A 16427-nucleotide genomic window follows, 5' to 3' on the forward strand; every position below is an offset into this window, starting at 1 on the left:
ATGCCTCTTAAAAATGTCCTTTCACAAAAAATAGAAGCAACAGAGAACTGCCATCTGCTGGGACTCTCAATCATGGGAATTTCAAAATACTATTTTTTCTATTTTACTTAAATTTTATAAGTAAAATGTATGTCCTGCTTTATGCTAGAAAACAGACCCAAAGTCACTGAGAATAGATTGACTGGAATGGATAACAGATGTCAGATACAGCCAAGGATTATAACATCAACAGCTAATAAATAAAATAACTTCTGAAGATGGAACCTACACCCCCCCCAACACACACCCACAAGATTGAGAATTCAGAGTTACAAATAAATGTTGACAACTTAAATTGTCTTCAAGAACCATCTAATTTTTAAGCTTCAGGTCATAGTAAGCAGTTTTCAGTTTTGTATTTCTGAATTTACAAGACTGGATACTTCCTGAAAAATGAATCCTTCATCTAGAAGAAATTTACCTATTGTTCTAACTAGTTTTTTTTCAATTGTACCAACATGGTTCATACATCAAAGTCTAGCAGCTTTTTTCTTTATATAGTACCAACTATAAGAGTTACATTTTTTTAACTCTACTAATGTATTCTAACATTCTGTGTGATATGTGACATGCTCCTAAAGTAAAGTTGTTTGTTCCCACAACAATAAAGTAATTGTGAAATGAAATAATGAAGGAAACCTTCTTTGAGGTGGAGGAAAAGAAGGATTTATAAAAATTATATAATTTGAATAAGAATCAGAGACGTAAATATAGAATAGCTCCAACAATGTGTTCTTAATAATTAGGATAATCAGATATTACAATAATTGATTACATGTATGCCTTTTATTATGGTAATGTTATAATCCACTGATCTGAAAAATCAAGGTCCATCTTGCCTCAAGTGAGTGAGAATGTTGTGATCTGCTTTTAAAGTAAAATTTCTCCAATATTAGCATAACAAACCAGCAGTCTGAGCACAGAATATAATTTTTCTATGATCCAATACAAATGTGGACCAAATTGCAAAAATGTGGAACTTTTGTGAATTTGCAAAACCATTTTTTTTGAAATTACTAACATCAAAACACTGAGTGAAAACTCAGAAACCACCTTACTGGGGATCCACATATATGCTATATCTTACTGCAATCTACAACCTATTACCTCCACATTAACTCCTGAGAAAAAACTATGATATAGATTAAATAGACTGAAGACTTTACCTTCTTCCTAATTTCACTAACTCACAGGTCAAAGTAATTGACCAAGCAGTGTTTATTAGTTCAAGTTTCAGTCCAGGTGAACAGAACAGTAAGACTATTAAGTGTGTGAATTTGAAATCTTTGAAATTAAGAGTGCTAAATTGAAAGTGAACGTATTTGAGCTGTAAGCAACCAACTACCATAGCTTCCTACATGCTACTAATAATTCTTCATTAAGTCAAATTGTCCTCAACAGTTTATCAGTAGTAATCAGGGCAGGACTGAGAATCAACAGAAATAAATTCAGGTTTTAAGTGGGACTAATGAAATCTTGGTTTATATAAACTGAGGACAGAATGATCTAACTTCATGCTAACATTGTGAATGTGTCCTCAGGGTACTAAACAAAATTGAGCAGAATCTTCTGCTTTCATTTTGTTTGGTTTTATAACAACTTTATTTAGCTTTACCCATTTCTGAACCCAGCAGCTATTAAAATATTGCAGCACATTATGTTGGTATGCATATCTTTTATAGAAAGTTCCTTAATTATCTGAAATCAGTAAGAAAAGTGACACTGATTTCAGTCAAACTGAGATTTCACCATCACAATGAATAAAATCCAACAGGAATGAAGGGACTGAAACAAAAGCAAATATTAGATTCAATACAGCAGCAAATACAGTAGCTCCACAAAACAAAAACAAACATCCCTGTAAATCAAGCCCAGTTTTCAACAGTTGTGGGAAGAAACTTTAAAACGATTGTATTTTTGAAAATAGTACTTGTGTGTCTTATAATGGGAAATTAAAATAAATAGTTGATAAAAAATTAATGTCCCCGATCAAGAGATCTTTTCAAGTGTAAAGGAGGACATGCCTCTGGTGAAGTTAAAAAAGATTTCTTTCAAAAGTATGAACAGTGTACAAGACCAAAATCTGAAAGATAAGTATTACCCTATTTTTCCCCCAAATTTTGTAACATATTGCTGTACAGTCTTTTATAGATTTTTCTTTCAATATATAGTGGCAAAAGGCCTTGGCAGAAGATACAAGAATATAAACAACCATGTCATTCATACTGCTCCCCCACACCTTCCCCACAACTCTTCTCCCCCAAGGCTGGGATTAATTTGGATACAGCTTTGGCAAACATAAAAATCTTCTTTAATGATGTTCCTCAAATAAAACAGTTAGCAAAATATTTGAATATTTGTGGATAATGTCACATTTAATGTAAACATCAAATAATGTACCAAAATATTTTACTGGAAAAAAAAGAAAAGAAAAAGAAAAACCCTTAAAGCGGCACAATTCTTTATACCACTAGAAAAGTCAGAGGACAAGAAACCAGATTACAAGCATTTAATGTGCATAGTTGGGAGGGGGATCCAATTATTCTTCCTAAATTCATTCAATTGATTTTTTTAAAATAGCTGTTAAACTACCGGGCACCCCAATATAGCAATTTTTATCATTTCATGATTTCTGTTTAAAAACCTATTAAATTAATCCCATCAACAAGCTGAACGAGTAGCTTGTCCAAAACTAAAACATGTATTTAGGTTGACCACTATTTGTTTGTTTAATCGCAAAGGAGTGGTATCTGGGTCTGCAGCAAAGGCCTTCACTTTGTCCTACAAAGGAAATTACTAAAACCACATTGTACAGATTCTAAAACTATAAAAGTCTTAGAATGCAGCATCCCTTCACAGAAAGCTGATAAAACTGAATGTAAATATAAGATGCTGCATCTTTATTTAAAAAAAAAAATAAACAATTTAAGCAGACATAACATACATTTGTACATTAACTGGCCATTTCTGGTACAGAAACCCAGCACAGTATGCTAAATGTTATTGAATAAATGTAAATGCTACTTACATTTTTAAATACAATTTAGACAACTTTTTTTAAAATGTTTATATATTTTTTTAAAGTTGCACAGTTAACTTTTCAGCTGCTAGCTTTAATGCAACACATAGATAAAGTTACATAATTTTTAAAAGTTTTTTTCTAGGGATTTTTTTCAAACTTCTGACCCACATCAAAAAGAAAGTAAAATAGTGGAATATAATTTAAAAAGAATTAGCTTCAAGTCTAGCAGCAAAGCCATTAAACCAAGATATATTTACTAGTATAAACAAAGAGAAACGATGGTGCCTGCAGGAGCAGCCCCAGCTATCTTAAATCTACTCACAGAAATAAAAATTAAAATGTCTCTACAAAAATAGTCTGATTATTTAAAATAGGAGTAGAAGCCATTGCTACCTGATGAACTACCTAGGCTAAGTTCCTGAAACAGAGACAAGGGGTCACTATTCTTTTTTGCCTGCTCGGGAGGGGGTCTGGGCTTGGGAGGAGCCCTCAGAGCACTTGCGTAGGACATGGCAGGTTTGTTCAACCCAGCACTGGGCTGGCTGTTGCTGTTGGATTCCACAATCTGCTTGTTGGGCATGAGGGGTGGGAACTGGCCAAGATGTTGGAGCACATTGTAGTTAAAGGAACTGGACAACGGGATGTTTTCAACCTTCATCTGTTCCTCGGGGGATTTGATAGACTTCGGAGGAACTAGAAACAAAAGAGCATCATCATCATCATCATCATCATCATCATCATCGTAGCTATTTTAACCTAATCATGATCACAAACAGACTGGAAAGCTACTCAGGTTTTCCTTCCTGAAGCCATAAAAGGAGCATTACTTAAAAGCTAAATAAAGTCTGCAAGAATTTGTCAAATTCTTCCAGTCCTGTAAGACATTTTAATTTGAAAGGCTTTGGACTATCTTTATAAAACCACTTAAGATTGTTCTTCAATTGTTTTATAAAGACAGTCAAAATACTTTAAGAATATACTGTACTTTAAGGCCAGGGTTAAAAACATATTGTTGGTGTACTCTAACCATGCACAGTCAGCATGAGCATACAAGGAAACATGGCATCTCTTTCAGACCTCAGGGCTTCGTGACACAAGCAATGTCACCTCATGGAAAGGCCCCAAACCTTGGAAAGGAGACCCCTGACAATGTGGGGGTGTATTAAGCGTGAAGAACCACTCTTGCAGTCTGACTGACTCATACTGAATTATTTTGGGGTAAAAAGTTGCAGCCTTAAGCTCCCATCTTTATAGTAACAGCCCCCTTAAAATATGGCCCATTAAGTGCAAGAAGCTGTTAAAGGAAGCCACGGCTGGTTTAGAGAAAAAAATCAAATACTCTTCTATATAACGCTGCTCTTTTTGCAGGAATACAAACTTGCCAAATTTGTTGAGAACAATGTAAAGACTAGAAATCTACTAGAAGGTAATAACAATCTGAAAGATCACTCATTCTATTTTTAAAAGCCAAGCTGATGAAATTTCAGAAGGCAGCAATCCCTTAAAAAGATGACATTCGATGGCTCAAATGAGTTTTGTAAAATCTCAGTCTCTTTTGGAATCTGATCTACTGGTTCAAGAGTCTTATTTGTTGTTTCAGTTTATAATGAAAATTCATGATTAAAATTTCCATCAGCTGAGGAAAAAATCCCTATGGAAGATACATAAGCTTTCTTGTTCCTATGTAGCTTTGTTCAGATTACTCTAACACAAGCAAAAGCGATCATTTCAGTTCTTTATGCTCTTTTCAAAATGTTAACTGCCATCTATGGTACCATCTAGGAAAGGAAAAAAATTTCTGTCCAGAGCACAACTGAAGAAATTGTGCTTTCCTCTTATATCTGAATATGGAAAAGAGCTGTTCGGTCAAACCAGAGTTAATTCACAAATCAATACCTTAAATCTTGATTCAGCAAGGGTTTGACTAAACCAGCTCTTCAACTAGAGGGGAGAGAGTACAAGTCTGTTTATATCCTGCCTTTCTAAAAACATCTCAGTGAATAATTGGCAGATTATCTTGGGAAAGACAAATTGATAGTATACAGTATTTGTGATGTCATAATGGCAGTAACAGATAAAATGTCTGAAAGGTATGGATGCAGAGGAAGGGGAATATTAATCAAAGTCATGTGAGTTGGTTTAAAAGGACAAGAAAGTGCCACTCACTCACCTAACTGTTCTCTTGATGGGATTGATCTGTTGGATCCATTGCATGGAATGTTCTGATATGGGGCTGATGAAGTAGAGTTGACCCACCACTCGGGGGGTGAATAATTGAAAGAGGATGGGTTACTCTGGTCCTGAAGCTCTTGACACTGTCCAAGATTATCTGGAGGAGTATTTAAACCTTCAGAACAAGCCTGGGTTGAACTAGATGACATTCTTCTTTGGTACAATGGCCTGCCGGGTCCTCTTGGTTCATACTGCATAAAAGAAAACAATCACTTGCACGTGTGTCTGTGTTAAATGCCTGATTGTCAATAGGTACATCCTGAAATTGCCTTCAAAATAACACATATGTTTTACTTGGTATGGTTTTATTCACTAACGTAAGAAAACCTTATTCTTAACATTCAGTATATCAAGATGAGGGTAGGAAGATAAATAAACGCTGCACTCAAGTCTCTCATTTTTATATATCTGTGTAACAGGATTAATCACTTTTTAAAATGATAATTTCAGACACAGCTTCTTTCAAAACAGTTAGTTGTATATTACATGGCAATACCGACTTTTTTGTTTACTGTCCCTTTTGGTTCCTAATTTTTCACTCTGAACTTTTACTTATTGTTTGTTGGCTACATCTAAGCTTGTCTTCCACAAATTTCCTCTGCAGGGAAATTATATGAAGTATTTGCCGGTTGTAATTTTGTCCTCCTCTGGCACTACTGGCTCATCTATATTGGTTTAATTCATCCCTTGAAAATAATTTTTAGGTAGTCCATAACACATAAACCTATTTTGCAATGCTTTTTTATGTTTATACTGAGCCTTTTTTTTAAACCATTGTTCTGTTCTACCAGAGGTAAAGCAAATAAGATAAAGAAAAGAAAGGAAATATTGGGGGGGGGGGGTGTATTTGGATTCACAAACTACAGATGTAATCTAGGGTCACAAAAAGCTCTGCATGTGCTTAGAACCATCATGTTATATGCAAAATACTATTTTTAACTTCATGTGCTTGTTGATTACCCTGAATATTTTAATGGTTTACAAGTCAGTACTTAATGAGTACAACCAGGAATTAACAAAACCATCATTATGCAAGTTACACTTAAAAGAGCAACTATTCATAATTCATTATTTTTAAGATGACTATCAAAACTACAAAAAAATTGAATAGGTTATAAAACAAAAACATAGACCCGTAATACTTGGAAAAGAAGACACAAACTCAATCAATACTCCTTTTTGAAGGTGATTTTTCTTTGTGGATGAGGTAAGAACTGAGAGCACATTAATGTTTATTATTATTTAGAAAAACAAATGAGTACAGTTCTTCACTTTACTAATCATTTTTCCAGTGGGCTTGGCTGGATATCCCATACGTAAAATAGACCATTAACAGAATGGTGTTGGAACATATGGAGCCAGCAGCAAATAGAAGTTTACCTGGATAAGTAGGAATCTTGGTGATTTATAGTAAACTAGAAAGAATTTCTCTTTACTCCAATTGTTTAATGGTAGTAGTAATAAAACAACTCCCCATCACTATCACCAAATTACATGACTGAAAGGAAGTGTGGAGTATCCAGGACTGGATTGTTGTAGGTAAGAATGTGGAGCTTCATACGCTTCCTGGGTTTAGAATTCCAAAATTTAAAGTTTCTTTTGCTCAAGGCTTTAATTAGTAGCTCTAAGGATCCAAGAAGAGAAATGTTTTTTAGGAAACAGTCAGTAGTTCTAATACTTAGCCCTGCTTCTAATACAGAAGGCATACTCCTAGGGCCTCAGTGTTAGTGTTCTCCCATTAGTGTTCTCTCTTTTTCACTGAGCATCAAGCATCTGTTCCAAAGACACAGTACTGAAGCCTATTATACCAGCACTGGTGATGATACAATTAGAATAAGACCTATCATGAGTATTTCCTTCTCTGGATTCATCTGGAAAGCAAATATGTAACAAATATGTAACCGCCCAGAATCCCTCTTCTGGGGGAGATGAGCGGTAACAAAATTTGAATAACAAACAGACAAACAGTGTTGGGCTTCAGGGTGTAGTGACCATGGTCTATACAAAAGATTTCATTACATTTTGTTGGCAACTGTGGCGGGCATCTTCAGAGACAAAGAGATCTACTGCACAAACACAGGAACTGACTGGGCTCCTGTCTTTATAGCCAGGTGTCCTGACTTCTGACTGACCTTTAGCCAAGCCGGCTTCCAAGTTGTGCAGGCCGGTGAGGTTTGGTCTCTGATTGGTTCTTTGTTTGTGCCTGATCCTGATTGGTGGTGTTGGTTCCTGATAGAACCAATTGTAATTGCTTGCTAATTAGGCTGTACAGCACTTCCTTTCCCAGGACTGTCAGGCAGCTGCTTCAGGGTCCCGCAGCAGATGCTGCACTCATGAGTTCTGAAACGTTTTGACAAGACTGAATCCAGAACACTGCACAGTGCTCTTGTTAAACTTACCAAGCTACATTTTCTTATTCTTGGGAGTTATTAAATGTTCATGTTTTATATCATTTCTCAAAATGGCTATTACTTTCTCTATCAATCCAAGGTTAGATGTAGAAGTATTAATATTTAATAGAGCATATCATAAAAATTATCCAGCTATTATTAAATAAAATTGCCTGTCCTCACACTAAGCCAAAATTTTGCAGTGCTGCAATATGTTCAAACGATCTTCATAATGGATTGTCATAGTCCTTTTACTATTTTGTTGCCAGCTTGAAGCACGAGAAAACTCAAGGGCATACACCACCTTCACAGCACATGTGTAACAGGCAGTGAATATACTTGTCTCTGTCTTACTGGATATGTAACAGTTTGCTCCAAAGATGCAAATTAACAGAGGAATCCTAAATTAAAGTCAGAACATTCCAACAAAATGTAGCCTTGTCAATGACACAATGACAGGATGGAAATGACGAAGCAGCAGTATTCACTGCCCATCTACTGCACCCAGTTGGAGGACTCATATCTAGGCAACACCCTGTGGTCTACACCAATGTCCCTCAAGCATTCTGCAACCAGAGACCCCTAAGTAAACATTTGGAAAACAGGGGGACCACCCAATTAAACTCCTTTCCCAATGACTTGATATTTAAACATCATCAAAATTCACATTTTTATGAAGACCATGATCATACCTACATTTGTGTCGCTTTCCTATTCATTTTTAAATGCTTTTTAAAACTAAATCTGTACAAAAATATTAATCTAAAATTAAGTTTCATATCTATATAAATTCAGTGGTTGCTGCTCTTACCAAAAACGAATTCACTCCCCTAAGCTCAGGGACAAACATTTGGCAATGTTGATGTATGCCAATGACACACCAATGCTCTTGCTTACACAGGTGGGTCTTAAAAGTAGCTTGAATTCTGCAAGGAGGAAGGGCTTACAATTAATTACTCCAAGGCTACGGTTTTCTCGGGAAAACCTAGTCACCATAAACATCAATGGCAAATAGGAATTACAGGTAGTCCTTATTTAGCAACTGCCTCGGACAGCGACTATTTGCAAATACTACGGTAATAAAAAGTAATAAAAAAATTCATTTTCTGACCAATGCATGCATTGAGGATAACAAAAGCCTTCCGTGTTTAACTGATTACGGTCTGGTCAGTTTCAGGCAGCAGCTGCCAGCTGGCATTGTTCTAATCAACTAATTAAGGTCCCAGAGCTGTGCTTGTTAACTTGCGGTCAGCACTTTTTAGGGAAGCACTGCACTAGGGAGAAAAGCAGCTCAGGAAGAGATAGCTTGTTTAAGCAATCTCTCTGCCCTATGAGGGGGCAAAAACGGGCAAAAATGGGCAAAAACGGTTAGCCATGGGACACTCTATGAGAGAATTTTATCTGAATGAGACAACAGCAAGCAACAATCTTCACAGACTCTCTCCGTCATGTGGTTTACTTAGTGACCATGCTGCTTAGCAACCATTTTGCCAAAACCAATTGCAGTCACTAAACGTGGACTACCTGTAACAAAACAGTACAAGTTCCAGCTTTTAAACACCTTGGAGCAAATTTTCAAGCCTCTGGAAGTTGGCAGGAACAAACTAGAGTCATTTCTTCCAAAGCCAATAATAGTGCCAAGGCAATCCCGGCTTATTTTACGCTGTGGTAAGAACCTTACCTGCTGCCATTAAACTCTTCAAAGCTAAATCTATATCTCAAATGCTGCATGGCACACAGATATGTATCTACAATGATTAAAAGCCTCTGGATGGTGTTCAACCTAAGTTTTTATGAGCACTCTTCCAGGTCCCATGTTGCATCCCAAATGTTCTAATTCGCATGGAAACAGGAATGATCTCTCTGGAGGTGAGAATGTATGTTTGCCAACTCTCTTATTGGCTCAAACTTCTATTTTTCTGATGTCCCATTGCTCCCACTAATTCTTCTTGATGACTCTGCATCAAGATGGAAAGTAAAACTCTCAGCTAACCTGTTTCACTGTAGCTTTTCTATCCACTCTTTGCTACCTCTAGACCTACAGAAAGCAAAAGCTGAGATTCACCAAAGAGTTACTGTACATCACGCAGACTTCGGGGCTACAGACAATCTACAAGGGTTGGTTCCTTCCTGGAAACCTTTCGGACTGGCAAACTACCTGTTCAATCTGATTTGCTCAGCACACTGATAATGTATCAGCATTTTGATAAGAGGATTTTCCCAATTTAGAAACAACCAGTCATGAAAGCTGGTGAATAGGCAGTTGGGTGAGAATTCCTTAGAATTTATTCCTGAGACTATAGATCTATCAGAATGAATCTCCTGCCTCCAGCTATTTTTTCCTCTGTGTTCCATCCAAGATTGATCAGGAGAGCCCTGACATTCCACAGATGGTTTTCAAGTGTCCACAACATAACAGAAGCTTTTGGGGGCAGGAAACTTTCTTCTGATCAATTATATCAATTTATTTTACAAACCAAGCCATTATTTCTATTCTTCAAATATATCCAAGCTGCTAATTTCTCCATTATCAATGATAATGAGAAAACAAATCCAGAAGAACTTGCATCTTTTTTGAAATGATAATCTTTGTATGACTAGATTGTCTGCCAAAGTCAGTCTTTGGCAAAATAGGCATATTTGTGCATATTACAGATGCCTTCTATTTCTGAAATCCTAGATGCTGGCATTTATGAAACTTCATAGCTGAAGGTTTTTCTAAAGTATTTTAACAGATACTTGAATTTCCCACATATTTATAAAGCATGCATATCCCACATAATTTAAAGCAGCAGCATTTTTTTTTTTAATGGAAGTTTTTTCTTTGTGGCAGTAGTTCAAGAAACTACTTTGTCACTGCTTGCTTTTCTGATTTCACATCACTGTATGTGTCCCAGTTCACTAAATTCCCATATTAAACTAAGTTCCCATGTTAAACACAGTTGGAGCTATTTTAAAAACTATCTTACTCCATACATTTTTCTCTAGAGGATTTGGCTTATCCCAGCATGACAGAGTTAAGACTTCCCAGACCAAAGTCTTTGCGAACCAACCAATTTCCATCTATAAAATTACCCTGTTTGTCTCCATGACCTGGGCCCTCCCTTTACAAGTCCCTTGCACAGGGGTTCCGATGTAGAGAATATTCAAACTGAAAATTTAAAAATGTACAGCAAACATAGGTTTCTAATCTTTATCAGTTTAATTTCTATTTAAATTCCAAGCCTTGTCTAGTTCCCTCCAGAACAGTAACTGATATAGTAGCACATTGAGAGGATAGATATTCTCAAGTGAAGGGAAAACTTTTGCCATTTCTCTTCCAGATTAACCCTAATTTTCACATGGCTTCCCTTGTATGAAAAGCAAACCCAACCCAAACAACCCCCTACCAATTACTGTCAGCTTCAGAAGGGGCTTGTATGCCCTCAGGTCAGGGAAAATGCAGCCTGGCTACGCCTGGGTGATACCATCAACCCTAAAACAGGACGTCTGTGTACCTGCTACCCGGAAACAGAAAGCTCATCCATCTTGGCTGGCAAAGGGTCTATTTCCATGCTTGCCCAGAGTTTTCAATGAGGAATTGATAAATGAGAAAGCATGGAAGCTAACCTTGAGATAATAATGCAGTGAATCTGCCAGGTTCATGGTTGAGCGGAACAGTTTGACCTTCTGCTGGTAGAAGGTCAAACTTCTTAATCAGGAAAAAGAATGCTGTGTGATTTATAATTCTTTTCTACCTTTCAATTCATGGCAACTGTCTGCTTTAAATTCTCTTGTGAATACTATTAAAAGCCTTGGGAATGAACTACTCAGTGGAGGGAGATGATAGAATAAAAAAAATACAGAAGTATAAAATTTCCCCATTACATTGTGTTAGATTTTATTCATGCTACTGTAGCTTTAAGAAGAAAAGCCTCTTCCCATCTTTTGAAAACCATCTTGGATTTTAGAAAAAGACAAACCTACCTTCATACTTTCTTCCCTTTTATTCCTCTACCCTTGAATTTTACCCTGCTTTTCCACTGTTAATCAAATGCATCCTTTACTGGATCTCTCTCCTGCCACTGAAGAGATTTTCTGAGATGGTCTTCAAGTAAGATTGTCCTTAACCTAACCACAAGTATACACTGTTTGAAATTCTTGATGTTTACATTCCTCAAGGCTTTTGTTAATTGCCTGTAACTCAATAACTACTGTGAATCAATCTATCTAGCACTGTTCTTAATTGCTGTTAATAGTTCAACCTCCCAACCACTAAAGCTCAACAAGATGCTCCCTCTATGACTGTTTCTGTAACATCCTCTCTTTTGTTTGTATTGTCCTATTGTGATTAAAGCTTATCTATGCACAAAAAACATATTCAAAGCTTGTATCAAAATTCTGTAAAGCAGTAAGGACATAGCAAGGTAAAGAGTGCTAAGCTTCTGCTAATTCTGGAATTTAAAAATAAAAATGCCATTACCTTTTGCGCTGCCTGCAAGTGCTAATTTTCTTTAAAATTTTCTTAACTTTTTCCCTTTAAAATGTGACCTCTCAACAGATTCTGCTAAAAAAAACCAGAGTCTCAAATTTTAGAAGAAAGCAAAAGAAAAAACTATAAAAGCTCTGTAGCATTTCCATTACTATTTTCAGAGTCCCACTAAACATAAATCAAAGGTTTATTGGATGTTTGTTCCAATGTCTGTTGAACACTAATTTCCTGGTCTCCAGCTGTGTTTTTGAAAAAACAAAATTAATAGGACTTACAGTAGTTATTTTGCCCCTTTGCCCAGTTTAGTACTAACTTCTCTTTCCCATTTTTGGCAAATGTTGGGTACCCCACTGAGGGGTGAGAAACAGAGATGTAAGGTTCATATATAAGCAGCTACAATTCTTGACAACAAAACAAAGATTCTCAAGAGAGATGGCTCAGTATTCATAGATGCAGCTGTGGTTCTGACAATGGCAACAATCGACAGAAGTATTAATCATACTACTACATGGCTTTCTATTGTGTATACCAACACCAGAAGGAACCTGAGACAACTTTTCTGCACATGTAGTGCCTAATACTTCAATACTCAAGTCACATGTCTTGTTCAACTCAACATGAGTTAACCAGAGAGACAGACTGTAGAGTATGTCAAACTTTTCACCACTAAAAACTCAGCTGTATAAGCTTATCCGTGACTTCAAACAACATTTGCTTTTTCCCTTTGTTTCTTTTTCCTATGAAATCATTACCTTTGAGTATTTTTGGATTAAAGTAATGGAGAAAGGAGGAAAGCAAAAAGCAATTCTATTGTATAAACAGAAATCTGCTCATATGTCTGATGCAAGATCTAAATGTTTACCCTATCCTCAGAAGGTAAGTTCTGCTCACAAGAGGACATATAGTATGTCCACTGTGATTGCAGTTGCAATATGGGGAGGAAAGTAGGAGCCATACTCTAACCCCAAGATTTTATTTATTTACTCCATCAATTTCCAAATGGACTCATGGTGGTGTGTAATAAAGCAAAAGAAAATTAATAGTAATATAAAAATACAAATACTTAAAAGTATTTGTTTTGGTTTACATAAGATTTACTGCATAATTAACGAACCCAACCTGTAATGATCAAAACTAGGAACAATGTTAGTTGAATGGACTTCTCCCACAACAGGAATTCCCCTCCACTCGCCCCCCTGCAACTCCACATACAAACTCCACATACAATACCAGTTTCTGGAGGGTCCCCCAAATCCTTCAAAGATTTTGGTTGCATATGGGGTCTGCAGCAGAGATGGAAAAACTGATCTACCAACAGTATCTGTATTTTGCTGGTAGAAAAGTACTAATTTTTAAAAAGTTGGGGTTTCTTTTTGGGGGGGGTCTTTTGGTTTGGTGACTTCAAGTCAGTTTTGACTCCTGGTGATTATGCGGACAAATCCAGAGTTTTCTTGGCAACATTTTCAGAATTGGTTTGCCAATGCCTTCCTAGGGCCAAGAGGGAGAGACTGGCCCTAAGTCACCCACTTGGCTTTCAAGCCTAAGATAGGGGGACTAGAACTTACAGTCTTCCAACTTCAAGTGCCTTTCACTACAATACCAAACTGGCTCTCTTAAAAAGATTGAACACCCTGAAATTAGGGAAATTGGTTTTCTGATTTTTACAGCTTTTTATCATTCAGAAGCTGATAAAAATCAGTGTCATAAAAAGAAATAAAATTATATTGCTAAAGTTGGGTTTTCAGTATCTCAAAATAGTAACTTGGCCATCTAGTAAATGGCATAAAAAGCAGTAACACCTGATACTCCACCAGCAATAGTGAGGCAAAAAAAAAAAAAAAGTACATACGGAATCTTGTCCAAAGTTACCATCAGGATGACCACCCCCTTTTTTTCCAGTTTGTATTTGCTACCATTAAGCAGAACTCCACTACAGAACTCCTCACTGTAGGTCAAAATAAACAAAAAGTAAAGATTCCTCCAAGTCAAGCTCAATTCCTGCTGACTATATGGACACTTCTTTGCCGTTTTTTTGGCAACAGTACAAAAATGATTTGCCACTGCCTTCTTTTGAAATGTTCCAACTTCCCAGTCTATCCTATAGCCTTGGAACTTCCTGATGGCCCCCATCCAAGTATTAACCAGCTCCAACCCCACTTAGCTTTTTTCAAACATAGCTAAGATTAGCTTGGTGCCAGAGCAAAAAAAAAAAAGCATACAAACACCACAAACTACATACCTCTTCTAAGCTATGCAGCGAAGAAGCAGATACTGCTCGTGAAGTGAGGGGGTGAAATGGTTCCTGACCAACCGTGTGCTGATGATTTTGTATTTGTATAAAAGGGTTCGGTTGTGATCTATGAGGCAATGGAGGTATACCGTAATGAAAGCCTTGCCCCATGAGATGACTCTGTTGTAAATTAGCATAGGTCCATGATCCATCTGGCTGAAGATATTTCAAGGAAGGTGGGGTTATGTGTTCAGATGGCACTGAGAAAGGGGGATTGTACATTTGAGGCAAATGCTGCTGAAATGCTGGATTGTTAGATATTTCAATTTCTCTGCTCTCAGAGAAGTTAGGAAAGTGGCCACTGTGGTTTGAATTGCATGTAGGAGAGGGGAGTGCTGGTGGACTTCTGGGCTGCACTTGTCTGTATTGCAAAAGTCTTGATTGAGGTGGCGGCATTTCAACGAGGTCCCTGTTTTCAGTTTGATCACGGTGTGAGAGCTCTCTAAGCAAATCCTGGAATCTGTATTAATAAGATAATGATTGTTCAAGTGAGATAAAATATCATCCAATTAAAAAGTAATATTAGAAGAATAACACCACACACTCTTTTAAAATGCATTTATCCAAGCAACTGTGCCGTGCATATATTTCACAGAAAGTAGGTATCTCAAGAGTGAAATTACCAACTGCCTTTTAAATTAAAAATGTCAAGAAAGAGTTGTAGTGTATGTGACTGTGTGTATGGGTAGTCTGTGTGCATGCACACCCATAAAAAAAAATTATTAGCATCTGTAAACATAGTAAATGATCAACCAGAATTGTAGCAGCAAAAAATAAAACAAAACAATTCAACAGATAGTGAAACCTGGATTTAACAGACCAAATGGCAGACCAAATGGATATTATTCCTAACCCATTAAATCACACATTATGTCATTCGCAGCTATTTATGTCATTTGTGTAATGATGGCATTATGCCAATAACATAAATTGATGTGAGTAGTTAAAAATTAACATAAATTTAAATCTCTCATCCAGACTACTTTGGATGCAACAGACTTATCCATTATTTGGGCAGGAGGGGGGAATCCAGGGAGAAATGTGGTCTGCTGAATCCAAGGTCCACTAAATAAGATTCCATTAAATCAAAGTTTCACTGTAAATACAAGATATACACACAATGGCAAAAAGCAGCATTTTCAGGGCAGTAAAAATGTTCCATAATTGAAGTTTCATGTAACTACAAGTGCAATTATGCTGATTTAAGTCCCCTCTCTGAAATTCTATCTCAAATTTAGAAAGGTATTTTTTTCCATGTGGTAAAAAGTGATTTTTTAAAATGTATATAAACAAATTAATTTAATATTGATGGAAATAATCACAGGATGATTAAATCCAGTATATTTTCTTTTTAAAAAAATATGGAACTAGGTCACAAATCATGTACTCAAATGGAAAATAATTCTAGGATGGCAGTCAAGAGATATATAGTGTGTGTAACAGAATGAGTGCTCCCCACATCATGATGCTCATGAAGAGACTCAAAAACTTTGAAAAGGGTTATGTTTATCTGGCTCATTTGGATGCTAGTTCCTTTAAGATATGGGGGAACCAACTTGCAGCTCCTGATTCCCCTTTTGTGCCCCCCATGGCCATGATTACTGTGATGGCATAGTTTCCCTCTATTTTCAGGTAAGTAACATGCAAACACTGAAATATGAGCCCTAAAGTAGGTATAAGAGAGGTCAAAAAAGCCCAGAGAAAAATCCCAGCACCATTCATGTGTGCTATGCAGCCCCGTAAATTTTGCCTCACTGCCTTCATCAGCTCCAAAAAATATGTTACATGGAGCCCTAGGTCCCCAAAAGTTTACTGCACCGGTTCAACTGAAGATGGCTCGACAAAGCATTACTCCCAGAATCTGGATTTGGTATTTTTGTGTGTGTCTGTTGTGGGAAGGTGGAATGCTTGAAAAAACTTTGGTCATTGACCCCAGCAGAAAGGAAAGGTTAGCTATTCTTGTTCCTTCTGTGATAGGAACTG

The 16427-nt window shown here is 36.7% G+C and overlaps 1 protein-coding gene across 3 annotated transcripts in view; it reads right to left on the reverse strand.

The window, feature by feature from the left end:
- Positions 1-806: 806 nt before the first annotated feature.
- HELZ (helicase with zinc finger) overlaps positions 807-16427 on the reverse strand; it is a 147423-nt gene continuing 131802 nt past the window's right edge. For all 3 annotated transcript variants that reach the window (XM_063293483.1, XM_063293485.1, XM_063293484.1), the window contains 3 exons: positions 14394-14904; positions 5232-5484; positions 807-3754 (listed from right to left, as the gene is read on the reverse strand). In XM_063293483.1, the coding sequence (XP_063149553.1) occupies positions 3423-3754; positions 5232-5484; positions 14394-14904 (1096 nt within the window). In that variant the 3' untranslated portion in view covers positions 807-3422. The remainder of the gene's footprint in view (positions 3755-5231; positions 5485-14393; positions 14905-16427) is intronic.

The sequence above is a fragment of the Candoia aspera genome, chromosome 2 (assembly GCF_035149785.1).
Source record: "Candoia aspera isolate rCanAsp1 chromosome 2, rCanAsp1.hap2, whole genome shotgun sequence".
Lineage (NCBI taxonomy): Eukaryota > Metazoa > Chordata > Lepidosauria > Squamata > Boidae > Candoia > Candoia aspera.